Below are 15,928 nucleotides of genomic sequence, written 5' to 3' on the forward strand. Positions count from 1 at the left end.
GCCTTCTCTGGATCACTTCTTTGGATGACTTACCAGCCTTCTGCCTGTTCAGTCCTGCTTCCCTCCAGCCCATCATCCTGAAACACAAGCCTGCTCACTTTCTATTCTGGAGGGGCTCCCCATTGCCTGCTGGATAAAGCCCAGTTCCCTTAAGTTAGGATTCAGGCTCCATCAGGAAAGGTGACCTCTGCTATCTCCCTGTGCCGTGGGGTTCCTGTGTTTTCCACATCGCTCCAGTTTTACACATGCTGATCCTTTCCTTCCTGTCCTCTGGCAGCTCATAAACATCCTGCAGGACCCTGACCAACTTTCTCCACCTCTGTGATTCCTTCACATCCCCCAAGCAGGCTGGTGGCACCCCTTGCTGGGATCTAGTGGCATTGGGACATCTGATAAACCTTGTCACTCTGTGGCATTGAGATTATTCCCCTGGTTGGCACTTAATACATTTTTGTTGACATCAGAATAGAAATTTTGCCCAGGGGGAGACTTTAAAGATTATCTAGTTTTACTTCCTCATTTAAGAGTGAAGAAAACTCAGGTCCTGAGAGGCTTTGGGAACTGGCCAAGGTCCTGAAGTTTGATACAACATTGAGGATTGGAACCATGCTGTGCAGTTTCTTCTGGAGTCCAAGCCTTATTCACTGGATTCTAACTTACAGACCTCTGTTAGTGAGTGTGATCATCTCTGTTTATGGTTACCTTCAAGCTCTTGCTCTTGCCAGAGTTATCAGAGTCTCTGCCCTCGGAGCTGCCCCTCAAGGGCTGTGGGACGAGGGTCAGCAAGTCACTGACTCCTCTGCTTCTTCAAGCAGTTGAAGGATTTCAACTAAATTACTCCTAAAATGTCTTTCAGAGAAATCATTCTGTATGCTCTCCCTTTCAAACTTTTCCTGGTTTGGGGAGGGGGTGGGATTTAATATATGTCTATTATGGACACTTTAAACAAAAAACCCTTCCACACACACACACACACACACACACACACACACACACGGACACAAGGAGAAAGTTAGAAGAATAAGATAACATTTCTTCATATCCCCGCCACCAGAGATAACCATTGCTAGCATGGTAGTTTCTTGCCTTCTGCAAGTCTATAAATATATTTATTACATAATTGAAGTCAAATTGTATAAACAATTTTTCCTCATGCTCTTGTAACTTGTTATCGGATTTTAAGCATTTAAAGCATTTCTTTTGAAAATCTTTTTTGGTCTGGCATTGCTCTTCATAAATGCAGCGGTGGAACGCATCAAAGGAATCTGCTACCAGCTGATACGTGATTAAAGTGGTGATAATAACGGATGCTTTTCCAGAGACAAGAAGGAAAGTTAGTGTGGGCTCTGGGGGTGAGACAAGCTGGGATCACTGAGCCACCTCTTTTTCTTTATTCTTAGATAATGAAGTTTAAGGTAGATGGGCTCTTTGAAATTCTGTACTTACAATGATTATCAGTGGAATTTTTCTGCAAGATTTTTGCCCTCATTTTACAGATGGGGAAACTGCAGCTCAGGGAGGGAAAGGCTCAGAGTCCCACAGTGTGGTAGGGGAGGAGCTGAGAGTTGAGCCCGCAATGAGGGCCCAAGTCCATGGTCTTTACGAGTATGTTCTGCTGCTTCCCATAGCATTGTTTGTGGTTCTCATCATTTCTCCATTGGCTGTGTCATCCAGGTTCACCCTCCTCCAGGCTGTCTCTTTCTAAAATACTGATATGACCATGTTACTTCCTGGCTTAAAACCCTGCAGGGAACCCCCTAAGCCTGTAGGATGATGTCGCAAATCCCTAACCTTCTCTTAAAGGCCCTCTGGGACCTGGGCTGTGTCTCTTGCCATCTGCAAGTCCTGCCCATGTTGTTCCCTCTGCCTGGCTCACCCTCCTCCTGGCGTGGTTCATTGTCCTCTCCCCACGGGTCACCTCTTGGAAGGTCTTCTTTGTCCTTTGAGCTGGGTTAGGGACTGCCCCTCTTTTCTCCTTGCCCTAGTCACACATGTCGCCCCAGCCTGTGTGCCTGGCCATTCCTCTATAGGACGCTGAGCTCCTCGGAGCAGGGCCTGGGTCTCTTTGCTCCTTGTCTTCCCTTGTCAAGAAAGGTTACCACCACATCTAAACATTGAGTCAAACCTGGCAGTAATTGTGATGTAGCCACTTAATAGAAATTTTCAGGTAAATGGAATTATAGCAAAGCTTGGTTTTTGCACCCATGAAGTGTGAATTCTGTATTTAAAGCATTGTTCTAAAGATTTAAAAGGAATTACTTGGCCTCTGATGAAAGTTCAATAAAGATATTGATCGTTAAGTGTAGTTTTGAAGGGATGGTTTTTAGCCAGAGACTCAGGAATTCTAAAATTCTGCCCTGCTAGTCACTTACCGCAAAAGGGTGAGCTGTATACTCAGAGAGGGAATCAAAGTGTTCACAGCGGCACAAGCCCCTGATGACTCAATGCAGGGCTCCTGGTAAAAGGCCAGGCTGGAGCCTGAGCCCTGGAGAGGCAGCTGCGGTCTGAAGACTACTGCCTAGACCATGGGGTGTGAATCCTGGGTCTGTTACTTGTTAGCTCTGTGACCTTGGGCCATTTATTTAACTTGTTTATACTTTGGCATTGTAATCTGTAAAATATGGATTAAAATAGTGCCCACTTTATACTATTGCTGTGGGGAGTGAATGGATAAAACACGTAAAGCACTTGGAACTATCCTTGGCACTCAGTATCTGCTCAATACATATTAGCTATAATGATGGTGGTGATGGTGGTGATAATGATGGTATTGATGGTGATGATGGTGATGTTATGGTAAGGACAATGATGGTGATGGTGGTGATGGTGTTGTTGATGGTGATGATGGTGATGGTGGTGATGGTGATGTTGATGGTGATGATGATGGTGGTGGTGATGGTGTTGTTGATGGTGATGATGATGATGACGATGATGGTGATATGAGCGATTATGGGGATTTTCCTTCCCATAAAGCTAAATCTTGAGATTCAGTCTTCTTTGGCCATTTATATGGAGGAGGGAAGTTGAAGACTAGAGGCGTTGTGGACAGGTCAGGGGATCAGGACCTAGCTTAAGTTAGTAACAGAGGTAAATGAAGAAGGTTGTAAAGAAGAAAGTGAGACTTGTGAGTGGGCTTGCCCCAAGTAGGCAGTCTTTACCTAGGTTTGCTTATCACCTGGTATTGGAAAGTAGGAATTGCAAGATCTCAAGGTGGAGGTGGGAAGAGGAGGAGTGAGGTGGCTTGTCTTGGCTGTTCTACTTCCTAAAGCAGGAAAGGGAGGAAGGGAGGGAGACTTTGAGAGAATGAGCTAGTTTTGTTCCTGGTTTTTTTAGTACGTGGACGCTGCCTGCCTGTAATTCTGTCCCAATATCTGTTTCTGGTTCTCATCCATCAGACAAGTAACTTCTACCACGGTGTGGGAGGTTGAGACTAAAAATGTGTTTAGAAAACCACACAGCCCCCTGGACGGCAAGTAGTGTAATGTACCGGGGAGAACACAGACCTTGGAACTAAGCAGAGCTAGTCTGTCCCTCTTTAACTATGGACTTTGATTAACTACCTGATCTCTTTGCATCTCCATTTATCTATCAGTGGAATGGGAATAATACATCCCCTGCAGGATTGCTGAAGATTGAGTGAGATAAAGCAATACCACACTTTTTCAGTTTCCTAGGGCTGACATAACAAATTATCACAAAGCTTAGAACAACAGAAATTTATTCTCTCACCGTTCTGGAGGCTCGAAGACTGAAATCAAGGTGTCAGCAGGGTCATGCTCCCTTTGAAGACTCTAGGGAAGAATCCTTCCTTGCTTCTTCCCAGCTTCAAGTGGCTCCTGGAAATGCTTCCTTGGTTGTAGCTACATCACTCCAATCTCTGCCTCCATGGTCACGTAGTCTTTTCTCTGTGTATGTCTGTCTCCAAATCTCCCTCTCCTTATAAGGATACAGTCACTGGATTTAGGACCCACCCTAATCTAGTATGACCTCATCTTAACTTGACTATGTGTGCAAAGACCTCATTTCCAAATGAGGTCACACGCATAGGTACTGAGGGTTAAGATTTCAGCATAGCTTTTTGGAGGACACAGTTCAACCCCCTACGTGCATCTAGCCCAGGGAGTGGCATATTGTAGGTGATCAAATGTCATTCATTCCCTTACCTCTCCATTCTTCTCCCTAAGGCTGTAAAATTAGAAGTGTTTGCCTTCTGTCAGTAGCGAACTTTGAAAACAAATCGCTGATCTATAGCCTTTTGTTCTCTTTAGACACAGATGTTTTGTCTCCTCTCCATCAGTATTTTAATGTAACCTGTTTGCACTGCTTTTCATAGTTGCCCAGTTTATTGATTTTCTTCTTATCTGATAGGTTCACAAATCAGAGCTTAGAAGGCTATTTCCAGTGCAAATGGAGAACTTGCGTTTCAATTTGGTGCTAATGAAAATGTAAGATTTAGAATCAGGATGTTTGAGTCTGAAAACAGAATTGGTTTCCTGACCACCTCTGATAACAGCCTCTATGGACAGAGGCTGATTCATCATAGGTGAGTCATATGTGGCAACACACTTTGATTCAGGTTCCAGTAATTGTCTGGACCGAAGCTCCTGTTCCCAAACTAACTTGGCTTTGACTGTTTGGAAGGTCAGGTTGGCCTTGTTGGTCTGTCAGAAAAATTTAACCTTAACTACAGTGTGCATTGTGACCACAGTAATGAGGAATGGGTTAGTTGTCTTCCAGCTCCTACATAATGCATTAAATGTTCCCATAACCTGCAGCCACTTTTTTACTGAAGTATAGTTGATTTACAATGTTGCATAAGGTTCAGGTGTACAGAAAAGTGATTCAGTTATACATATATATATTCTTATTCATATTCTTTTCCCTTGTAAGTTATTAAAAAAATTGAGTATAGTTCCCTGTGCTATACAGTAGGATCTTGTTGGTTATTTTACATATAGTAGTGTATATATGTTAATCCCAAACTCTTAATTTATGCCTCCCCGCAACCTTTCCCCTTTGGTAACCATGAGTTTGTTTCCTATGTCTGTGGGTTTATTTCTATTTTGTATATAAGTTCATTTATATCATTTTTTTAGATTCCACATATAAGTGATATCTTATGATATTTGTCTTTCTGTCTGGTTTAATTCACTTAGTATGATCATCTCTAGGTCCATCCATGTTGTTGCAAATGGCATTATTTCATTCTTTTTTATGGCTGAGTTATATCCCATTGTGTATATGTACCACATCTTCTTCATCCATTCATCTGTCGATGGATATTTAGGTTGCTTCCATGTCTTGACTATTATAAATAGTGCTGCAATGAACATTGGGGCCTGCAACCATTTTGAATTAAACTTGTCACAGGTTGGCTTCTCTGGAAGCAGATGCCGAGACAGAATCGGGGTATAACATGGTAACCAGTGTGCAGAAAAGTTGACATAGCTGGCCTGAGACTGCTATCCTTGGAAAGCCCTACTTACAAGGTTAGCCCTTGGCTGGCATCTGGGAACTTGGATTTCAGGACGATTCTCACCAGTTACTGAACTATGGGTGGCTCACCCACCTAAACTGTTTTTATAAAGAATATATTTTATGTTGAACACCTCATTTCCATCTGGAGTCTGGGATTTTGGTACATGCCAGGCAGAGGGTGCCTAAGTGACTAGTCCTGAATAACAACCTTGGGTACTGAGTCTCAAATGAGCTTCACTGGTGGACAGCGTTTATGCTCATTGCTGCAGGAATTAGGCGTGCCCTTTGTAGCTCCGCTGGGAGAGGACCTTAGAAGCTTGCTCCTGGTTTCCCTGGACTTTGCCCTACATGCCTTTTCCTTTTGCTGAGTTTTCTTTGTATCCTTTCACTGTAATCATAGCTGTAGAATGATTATATGCTGAGTCCTTTGTGATTTTATATGAGTCTTAGTGAATCATCTAACCTGGGGGTGGTCGTGGGGTTCCCCCAACACAATCAGATCACCTGTTAAGGGGAGGAGGAGGAAGCAGGTTTGGGCAGAGAAAGAAGTCAAGTGTGATCCAGGCTGACAAAGCTTCACCTTGCAGAGAGCTGTGGGGCAAGTGTTGTCACCTGTCTGAGCGTCCCTCATCAGGCTAAATGGCTGGCCATTATGCCTCTGCCTTGTTCTGTTACCAGATGTCGGCATGACCTAGGTGAGGTGGCTCTCTGCAGCTGATCTAGACCATGAAGTGGGAGGTCTACTGACCACACTGCCCGTAGCTGGACACCTAGTCCTTCCCTGAAGGGAGATCTGGGTGGTGCATCTCCTTGTCTACCAAACTTACCTTTAGAACTCATTATTATCATTTTTTGTCTCCTGATTATACAAGTAATACATGCCCATTATAGAAAACACAGAAACATAAAGAGAAAATTCATCAAGTAATTGCACTCAACAAAATTCTGGAATACTTTCTTCATAGGTTCCATATGTATATGGGTGCATATATATTATTTTAATGTAATTGGAATTTTTATGTATATACAGCTTTGTGTCTTCTTTTAAAATATTATACTAGCATATAGACATTTTTTATATTACTGAAACTTCAGCACACAAAAGTCAGTTGCTTTTATATACATACACAATGAACAATCCAAAAAGGAAATTAAGAAAACAATTTAATTTACAGTAGCATCAAAAAGAATAAAATACTTAGGAATAAGCTTAACCAAGAGGTAAAAGACTTGTACACTGAAATTTACAAAACACTGCCGAGAGAAAATTAAAGACCAGTAAGTGGAAAATCATCCCTTGTCCATAGACTGGAAGACTTCATATTGCTATGATCTACAGATTCAGTGCAATCTCTGTCAAAATTCCAATGACATTTTTTTTTGTAGAAATAGAAAGAAAACCCATCCTAACCATTCATATGAAATCTCAAAGGAACCCAAATAGCCAAGACAATCTTGAAAAAGAACAAAGTTAGAAGTCTCACGCTTCCTGATTTCAAAACTTATTACAGAGCTGCAATAATCAAGCAGTGTGGTAATGTTATGAAGACAGACATAAAGACCAATGAAAAGAATAGAGAGCCCAGGAAAAAAGAATCCCTTACATCTATAATAAAATGATTTTCAACAAGAGTGCCAAGACTATTCAGTGGGGAAAGGATAGTCATTTCAGTAAATGATGTTGGGGAAACTGGATATCCAAAATAAAGTTGGGGTCCAAAATAAAGTTGGACCCCTACATTATACCATGTACAAAAATTAACTCATACAGCATCAAAGACTTAAATGTAAGATCTAAAACTATAAAGCTCTTAGAAGCAAACATGTGGGAAAGCTTCATAACACTGCATTTGGCAGTGATTTCTTGGATATGACCCAAGAGCACAGGTAACAAAAGAAAAAAAAAACAGATAAATTGGACTACAACAAAATTAATAACTTCTGTACACCAAAGGACACAATCAACAGAGTGAAGGGCAGCTCACAGAATGGGGGAAAATATTTGCAAATCATTTATATGATAAAAGGTTAATATCTATACCACATAAAGAAATCCTATGTCTTAGTCTGGGCTGCTATAACAAAGTGTCATAGACTGAATGGCTTATACAACCCACATTTATTTCTCACAGTTCTTTAGGCTGGGAAGTCCAAGGTCAAAGTAGATACGCCAGTAGATATGGTATCTGGTGAGAACCCATTTCCTGGTTTGTAGATGGCCATCTTCTCATTGAATCCGCCTTTGGCAGAGAGCAGAAAGAGCTCTGGTCCATTTGTCTCTTTATAAGGACACCATTTACCTCCCAAAGGCCCCATCTCCTAATACCATCACAAGGGCGGTTAGAATTTCAACATATGAATTTTGGGAATACACACAAACATTCAGTCCCTAATGTCCTACAACTCAATAACAATAATAACCAAACAACCAGATTAAAAAATTGGCAAGAGACTTGAATAGACATTTCTCCAAAGAAGATATACAAATGGCCAGTGAACACATGAAAATATGCTCACCATCACTAGTCATTAGGGGAATGCAAATCACCTCACGCCTGTTAATGTGGCTTTTATTTAAAAAAAAAAACCCAGAAAATAACAAGTGTTGACAAGAATGTGGAATAATTGGAACCCTTGTGCACTGCTGATGGGAATAAAAATGTGCAGCCTTTATGGAAGACAGTATGGTCATTCCTTAAAAATTAAAAAATAGAATTATCATATGACCCAGCAATTCCACACCTGGGTATATCCCCAAAAGAATTGAAAGCAGGGTCTTGAAAAGATTGGTATACTCATGTTTGTAGCAACATTATTCACAAGAGCTGAAATTTGGAAACAACCCAAGTGTCTATCAATAGGTGAGTGGATAAGCAGATGTGGTGTATTCATACAATGGAATATTAGCCTTAAAAAGAAAGGAAATTCTGACATATGCTACAACATAGATGAAGCTTGAGGGTGTTATGCTAAGTGGAATAAGCCACTCATAAAAAGACAAATACTGTATGATTCTACTAATATGAAGCCCCTAGAGTGATCATATTCATAGAGACAGAAAGTAGAATGGTGGTCACCAGGGGCTGGGGAAGGAGGGAGTGGGGAGTTGTTTAATGGGTAGTGTTTCAGTTTTGCTAAATGGAAAAGTTCTGGAGATCGTTGTACAGTGTGGTTGCACTTAACACAACTCTACACTTAAAAATGATTAAAATGGTAAATGTTATGTAACGTGTATTTTACTCCATTAAAAAAAATCATTCAAAATCTCCTTTTAAATGGTTACCCATTCAGAACTTAAAGCTCCTAGAAAGCAAGAACCTTCTAGGAGGTCATCAGGCACACTTATGCTAAAAGATAGTGGAGTGGCTCCTTCAGTATTCTGAGGGAAAAAGATTTTGGACCTTGAGTGATAGTCTCAGCCAAGGTAACAATCAAACAAACACAAAGTAACAATATTTTAACACGTGAGAAATAAAAATATTTTCTAAACCAATTACTTGAGAACACATAAATATGGAAAATACTCTATCAAACTGGAAAAATAAATGCAAGAAAGAGGGAGGAATGGAATCCAAAAAAGAAGAAAACAGTAAAGAGAACCCTAACGACAGCAGTGCACCAAGCCCAGAAAGTAGCCAGTCCTGAGTAGATCAGAATGTCAGAGACCTCTGGGAGTGATGATTTTAAGAAAAAAAAAAAAAAAAAAGATGATTCCCTGCAACAGCTAATATCATTAAAGAAATGGGTGTATACCAGGAAGAAAAAAGAAAAGCAGTGAGAAACCCCAGGAAAAACAAAAAGTTACACAGGCAAGTATTGGTCCAAGTTGAAGCAAACTAAAACTATGGCATGATTTTGAAAATTGATAGTGTAAGAAAGGGCACTGCATTAAAAATATGTGACTTTTAGGGGCTTATATTTAGTTATACAAAATTACATTCAATTCCTTTATTATGCAGTGAATACATATGTCTAGTCGTAATAATGATATTGCCTTTAAATTTTTTTTTATTTTTAGTTTTCAGAATTAACTTATAAACCACCACAAAGACTTAATTGTGGTTGCAGAATATACCTACACACATGTATGTATAAAATAAATTCTGGAGGGCAGAAGTGGTGAAAGGAGAGGTGGAAGCAAACATGGGGCACTAGTTTCACCAAGTTTCTTCTTTCTTTCTTAGTAAGAACACAAGAAATATTCTCTAAATTTAATGCCATAAAAACTGTTCCATTTTTTTAAAGTTAGACAAAGGTAGCTAACTGAATATAACCATTGAAATTGGGAGAAAGTGTAGGGAGGGTTATTTGTAGGCAACAATCCTTCAAAATTCGGGGGTAAAAATTCGTGAGCTAAAATCCACATCTGTCGTAGCAGTAATTCATAAGTAATGTGTAATGTTGACATATCAAGAAATAAAGATGTGTGCATAATTTTTAGAGTATTTAAGTTAACTCACCGCTCTGGTTCACTAAACCATAGAAACTGAAACCAGTATCTATTTAAGATAGTTGCCTCTGGGAAGTGGGGTTAGAAGAGGATGCAGAAGGACACACAGGATATTTGCTTCTCTTTTTAAACCCTTGGCTTCTGTTAAACACCTTTTTTTCCCTAGCAGGCATGCATTATTCTGCTTCTCAAAACTTGTAAAATGACTGCATGATTGGCCGTTATGGATAGAATAACTCATAGAAGCTTAAAATATTTAACCCTTCTTTGTGTTGTGGAGCATTTAGGATACGTCCCATTTGTGTTATTTTATATGATGTTCTTAAAAGCAGCCTTATATATAAATAAATCTTCGTGCATATTTCTGGATCAAACCAACCTGTGTATAAGCTTTTATGTCTATTTTTGAATTATCTCCTGAGGAGTGAATCCTGGATATGAAATCACTAGGTTAAAGGGCTGAACATTTTAAAGCCCCTTGTTATGGACACGGACATTTTTTTCCCTTTCATTTTTGAGTATAGACATTTTGGTGAGAGCACTCCAAAGGATGGAAGTATCATAAAAATCTTAGTCTCTTTTAGTCCAGGCCTGTTTTCGAGGTCACGTTCTGAAGAAATTACTGGGTAACGGTCACCACGTAGCATCTCCCTTTCTGTACCAGTGGAGTGGCCTTGGGTCACCCAACCCACAAAGGAAGGCAGGGCCAGAATCACTTACATTTAGTCAGTGAGTGCCACGGATTAGGCCCTCTTCTAGTGACTTCATTGGACTGTGTTCATGTCTCATGTTTAATCCTCAGTACAACCTTTGGAAGGCTCTTGTCTCTGTCTTACAAGGGAAGAGCAAAGGCAAGGAGAGATGAAGTGATTTTCCCCAATGCCACACGGCCAGTGAGTAGCAGAGATGGGTCCCACACCCAGTGGTCTGAGTCTAGAGCCCAAACTTCACTCTCTGTGCTGTTACAGGCCCTTATCTGTGAGAAGCAAGTAGGCTGGGTCAGCCCCAGTCAGTGTCCACAGGAAGAGTGTAATCACACAAGGGGAGAACACATCAGCATCTTCTTAGCTTCTAGCATATTGCCTGGTACACAGTGGACACCCAGTATCTATTTGTCGACTAAACAGATAAGCCAAACTTTACACCAAACTCCTCTGCATTATTATTTTGTTTAATCTTCATGCTGTGAGGTATTTTTATCCCCATGTTACAGATGAGAGAACTGAGGTTTCCAGAGGTCAAGTCACTTGCCCAAAGTATAGAGCTGTTTCGATAGAGGAGGCATTGTAATTCAGGCCTGTAGGATTTTTTTTTTTTTTTTTTTGGCTGTGTTGGGTCTTCATTGCTGCACGCGGGCTCTCTCTAGTTGCAGCGAGCAGAGGCTACTCTTCGTTGCGGTGTGCGGGCTTCTCGTTGCGGTGGCTTCTCTCTTGTTGCAGAGCACGGGCTCTAGGCTGCTGGCTAGAGTAGTTGTGGCTCGCGGGATCTAGAGCGCAGGCTCAGTAGTTGAGGCGCACGGGCTCAGTTGCTCCGTGGCATGTGGGATCTTCCCGGACCAGGGCTCGAACCCGTGTCGCCTGCATTGGCAGGCAGATTCCTATCCACTGCGCCACCAGGGATGCCCCAGGCCTGTAGGATTTGAAACCAGAGCTGTTTTTATTTTGCTCAGAGTGTCTTTGGGAGAATTCAAGAAGTTAATTCTTGTGAAGCCCTTAGCCTAGGGGTTCTCAAAGGGTGGGAGCTTCGCCTGGGAGCTTGCTAGAAATGCCTCTTCTCGGTTCCTGCCCCAGGTCTAGTGACTCAGAATCCCCGAGGGAGGGGCCCAGCAATTTGTTTGCACAGACCCTGCAGGTGATTCTGATGTGAGCTCCCACATAGGAGCACAGCCTTAGCCCCAAGCCTGCCCCATGCTGAGTGCTTAGGAAGATGGCAGCTGCTGCTGTCTTTGGCATCACGTTCTAGATCCCAAAGAAATGGTGGAGGGAGGGGAGGAATGGGGGGTGTCTAGAACTTACTGCTTCTCACAGTTGTTATTTGGTGCCAGCCCCTTCTGGCCCATCAGTGGACTCACACTGGTCCCAGGATGTCGCTGACTGGAGCCCGGAGGAAGCCTTCGAGGAGGGAGAAGTACACTGGGCACATTAAGTGAAGCTCACGTGAACTCTCGAGCTCCCCCTGGCGGGTCATTTACCGGACTGCCTGGCAGCAGGCCTGCCTCCCGCTGTGTGATGCCTCCCCAGCCACGTGCATCCTCCAGGGTGATCCTGAAGTCCAGAGTGGGCTGCACCCCTAATGGGACGTGTTCCCAGGGCGGGGGGAGCGGACAGCTCTGAGGGAAGTTGAGGGCACCCTGGATTCTTCCTCTGCCCTCTGCAAAATTCTGCCCCACTCGAAACATTTCACAGATCCTTAGTGCTGCCTTAGGTTTGTTACATATTTGATTTGAGAATTTAACATTCCTGAGCACCTGTGATGTGCCAGGCTTGGGGTGGTTGGTCCTACTGTGTGCAAGCCTCCATGCTCAGCTCCTTGAAGTGCTTGCCCCGTTTAACTTGGGCCCGGAGAGGTCCAGCAATGGTCTCAAGGCAACCAGCTAATAGGTGGCAGAGCTCGGTCTAAACCCAGGTCGGTTTCACTAACTCTGTGCTTGTTCGGCTTTAACGCAGTCGTAACTTGACTTGAAAAATGTAAAGTGTGGCCACAAACAAATCTCTCTCTCTTATCCCCATAGGTTCTACCAAACCACGGCCTCCACACAGCAGGGTTCTTCGTGGCCTTCATCCTCTCCCTGGTGCTGACCTGGGCTGTGCTTTTCTTCCTGGTTCGATATCAGTGTTTGAAGGGAAGCGTGCTTACCAGACATCAGGTGGGAGTCCATGTGCGTCCTCTCCCTGGAGGGTAGTTGCTTGGTGGTAGATGTGAGGTTGAAGTTCATCCTTCAGTTCGGTCAGTCTCAACTCTGTATCGATGTCGGGACCCCCAGGGAACCGTGAGGCATGCCCATACCCAGGCCCTCCTGCACAGACTCTGACTGCTTTGTCCCGGGAGCCATGCCCAATCATTAGTAGTTTTCAAAAGCTCCCTGGATGATTCTAACAAACGACCAGGGCTGGGAACCCCTGCAGTCTGAATGAATAACTGAGCGCCCACCTGTATGGCCAGCTGTGCATTCATGCCACACCCTGACTCAGGTCCTGGTCTACACTTCCCTCTGAAAAGTCTTTGAAGACTTACTTTGTTTGACCTCAGGGTGAAGCCCGGATGCCTTAGCATGGCTTATAAAGAAAGTCCCCTGTGGTCCAGCTTCACACCTCAACTTCCGGCTCTACCCAATGACTGCTGAGCTCTCCACACTCACCTGGATGCTTTTATAATCCTCTCTCCGCTCTTCAATGAGCAGAACTCTGACGCGTCCTTTAAGACTCATCTCGGGCCTTGCCTCTCCTTGGAAGTCATCCCTGGCCACTTCCTGGCTAAGCTGGGGACTCTGTCTCTGGGTTCCTGCACTAGCTTTTGGACCCCACCCAGCATTTATCCCTACCTGTGAACTCCTCAATCTCTGTTTTCCTGTCTTGGCCTGGGTTCCCACAGAAGCACATCCTGAGACTAGGACCCAAATGCAAACAGTTTATATGGGAAGTGATCCCAGGAAGTAATGGTAGGAGGTGGGGAAGTGAGGCAGGAAGGGAAGGCAGTCAGTCAAGCTTCCACTGTGGGCACCTGGGGCTTTATCCTACCCAGGATAAAGTCTGAGGGGAGAAGGAGCCAGGGTATTTAGCCATCAAATCCCATTGGTCATTGGTTGACGACAAGGGGGTGAGGGGGCCAGGACAAAGGGTAACGTTATTTCCCTGGCATAGGCTCTGAAAGCCAGCAGGAGTCTTCAGGGGAGGAAGCAGCATAGGTGTTGGCCGGTGGATCTTGGGCTAAAAGGCACTGAAACGGCAAGGGCGAGGGGACATGGATGAAGCATGGATGCTGGCTGCTGTAATCCCCATTGCCTGGTACAGAGCCTGGCGCTTAGAAGGCACTCAGTAAACGTGTGAAGGAATGAATGAGCCCCCAGCCAGAGGATGGGCAGACAGAGGAAGGAAAGCAGGGCACAGTCCTAGGGTGAGAAGGAACTGCTGGGACTGAGCACCCTGGTAGGTTGTTTGTTCCTTCGGGGCCATGGAGGCTGCAGCTGCTGTGACTCTGTCACCCAGAGGTCCAGCAACTTGAAAGGAACATCGATCATCTTTCTCCCTCACCGTACAGTGAGGAAACTGAGGCCCGTGAAGCTCAACAGCCTGTTCACGTGGCCAAGTGAGGCTGGACCTGGCTTCCGAGGACCACCCTGCCGCCCTCTCTGGAGGCTGGCAGTCCTGTGCCATTGTTCATTTTGTTTCTGCTTCCTGGAGAAGAGAGTTGTTATTTCAAAGTGCGGTCAGCCCACAGTCTCCTTGGCAGGCAGAAGTGAGGAAAAGAAAAATGGCCCATCTAATAAGACATTCTACTTACTCTCCCAAAGCTGTTATCAATCACAGAACAGAACTCACCCTGCTACTTCGATGAAGGAGCAGGATTCATTTCTTGGAGATTAAAGGCTGATTGTTACAACCGCGGGAGGAAAGCACAGTGTGAATTTGACTTAAGGTCTGAAGCCTCTTATAGAATTTTTTTTTTTCCCGGCATCACAGAACGAACTCTCTTCACATTAAAAATTTTTTTTCCATCGTGGTAGTGACCAAGGAGACAACATGCTGTAAACAGAAGGCAGCCTTTAGAGTTAGATAGACTTTGGGCCAAAAACCAAGCAGGCTCTTTATGAGCTGTGTGAACTCAGATAATGTCATTTCATCTCTCTGAGCTGCAGTTCCATATACGTAAAGTGGGGGCATCAACACTGACTTTGTGACGGTTTCACGGTATGACACATACAAGGCGCAGGGACAGGAATTCTTAAATGTTAGTTATAATTATCATGCATTTCTGCAGAAATAATGATGATAGTGAGCAAAACAGATATATCATCTGCCCAATCGGAGGGTGAGCTTAATTATCTCTGATGTCACTTCCATGTGACAACTCTACAGTCTGATTAGAAACCAGCCAGATCCATGATGTTGAAGTCCATCTGCCAACTGTAATTTTCCTCTGCATGACGATGATGGTGATGGGGATGGTGATGTGATGATGTTGGTGATAATGGTGATGATGATGGTGATGGTGGTGATGTCGGTGATAATGGTGATGATGATGGGGATGGTGATGATGGTGATGGTGATGGTGATGACGTTGGTGATAATGGTGATGGTGATGATGATGGGGATGGTGATGATGTTGGTGATAATGGTGATGGTGGGGATGGTGATGTTGGTGATGGTGATGTGATGATGTTGGTGATAATGGTGATGATGATGATGATGGGGATGGTGATGATGGTGGTGATGGTGATGGGGATGGTGGTGATGTTGGTGATAATGGTGATGATGGTGATGGTGATGATGTTGGTGGTGATGATGATGGTGAAATATTTTTATTACATCTTTATAGTTATAAAGGTCTTTCCATCCATTGCTCTGCTTTATCCACACAACAAGCCTGTGCAGGGCTACCAGAATTATCATCCCACTTCTTTGATGAGAAAATGAGGCTCAAGGAAGTGCAATGTCTTGCCTGAGTCTTACCAGCTCACAAGTGGGTGGGGCCAGCTAGGTTCTCTGACTGCAGATCCCCACCTACCCTCATGACTTTTCCAGCTTGTGACGTTCACAAGAAGGCCTACTCAATTGTGGTGTCTGAAATTCTCCTGAAGGTTCAGCATCACGAGAGCAAGTTGGAGCGCTCCCAGTTCACCTCAGCTGATGGTATGAATGAAGATCTCGCGCTAAATGACCAAATGATAGACATTCTGTCTTCAGAGGACCCCGGGAGCATGCTTCAAGCCTTAGAAGAGTAAGAATTCTAAGTCACATTATACTTCCATGGATGTGATGAATGTTTTACCTATAGCAGCAT

At 43.6% G+C, this 15,928-nt stretch overlaps 1 protein-coding gene across 3 annotated transcripts in view; it reads left to right on the plus strand.

The window, feature by feature from the left end:
• EVC2 (EvC ciliary complex subunit 2) overlaps positions 1-15,928 on the plus strand; it is a 145,843-nt gene that overhangs the window by 30,025 nt on the left and 99,890 nt on the right. For 2 of the 3 annotated variants that reach the window (XM_032632678.1, XM_032632679.1), the window contains exons 8-9: positions 12,660-12,794; positions 15,726-15,865. In XM_032632678.1, coding sequence (XP_032488569.1) covers positions 12,660-12,794; positions 15,726-15,865 — 275 coding nt within the window. The remainder of the gene's footprint in view (positions 1-12,659; positions 12,795-15,725; positions 15,866-15,928) is intronic. The other variant, XM_032632680.1, reaches the window with a different exon arrangement.

This window comes from Phocoena sinus, chromosome 5, assembly GCF_008692025.1.
Source record: "Phocoena sinus isolate mPhoSin1 chromosome 5, mPhoSin1.pri, whole genome shotgun sequence".
In the NCBI taxonomy this organism is placed as follows: Eukaryota; Metazoa; Chordata; class Mammalia; order Artiodactyla; family Phocoenidae; genus Phocoena; species Phocoena sinus.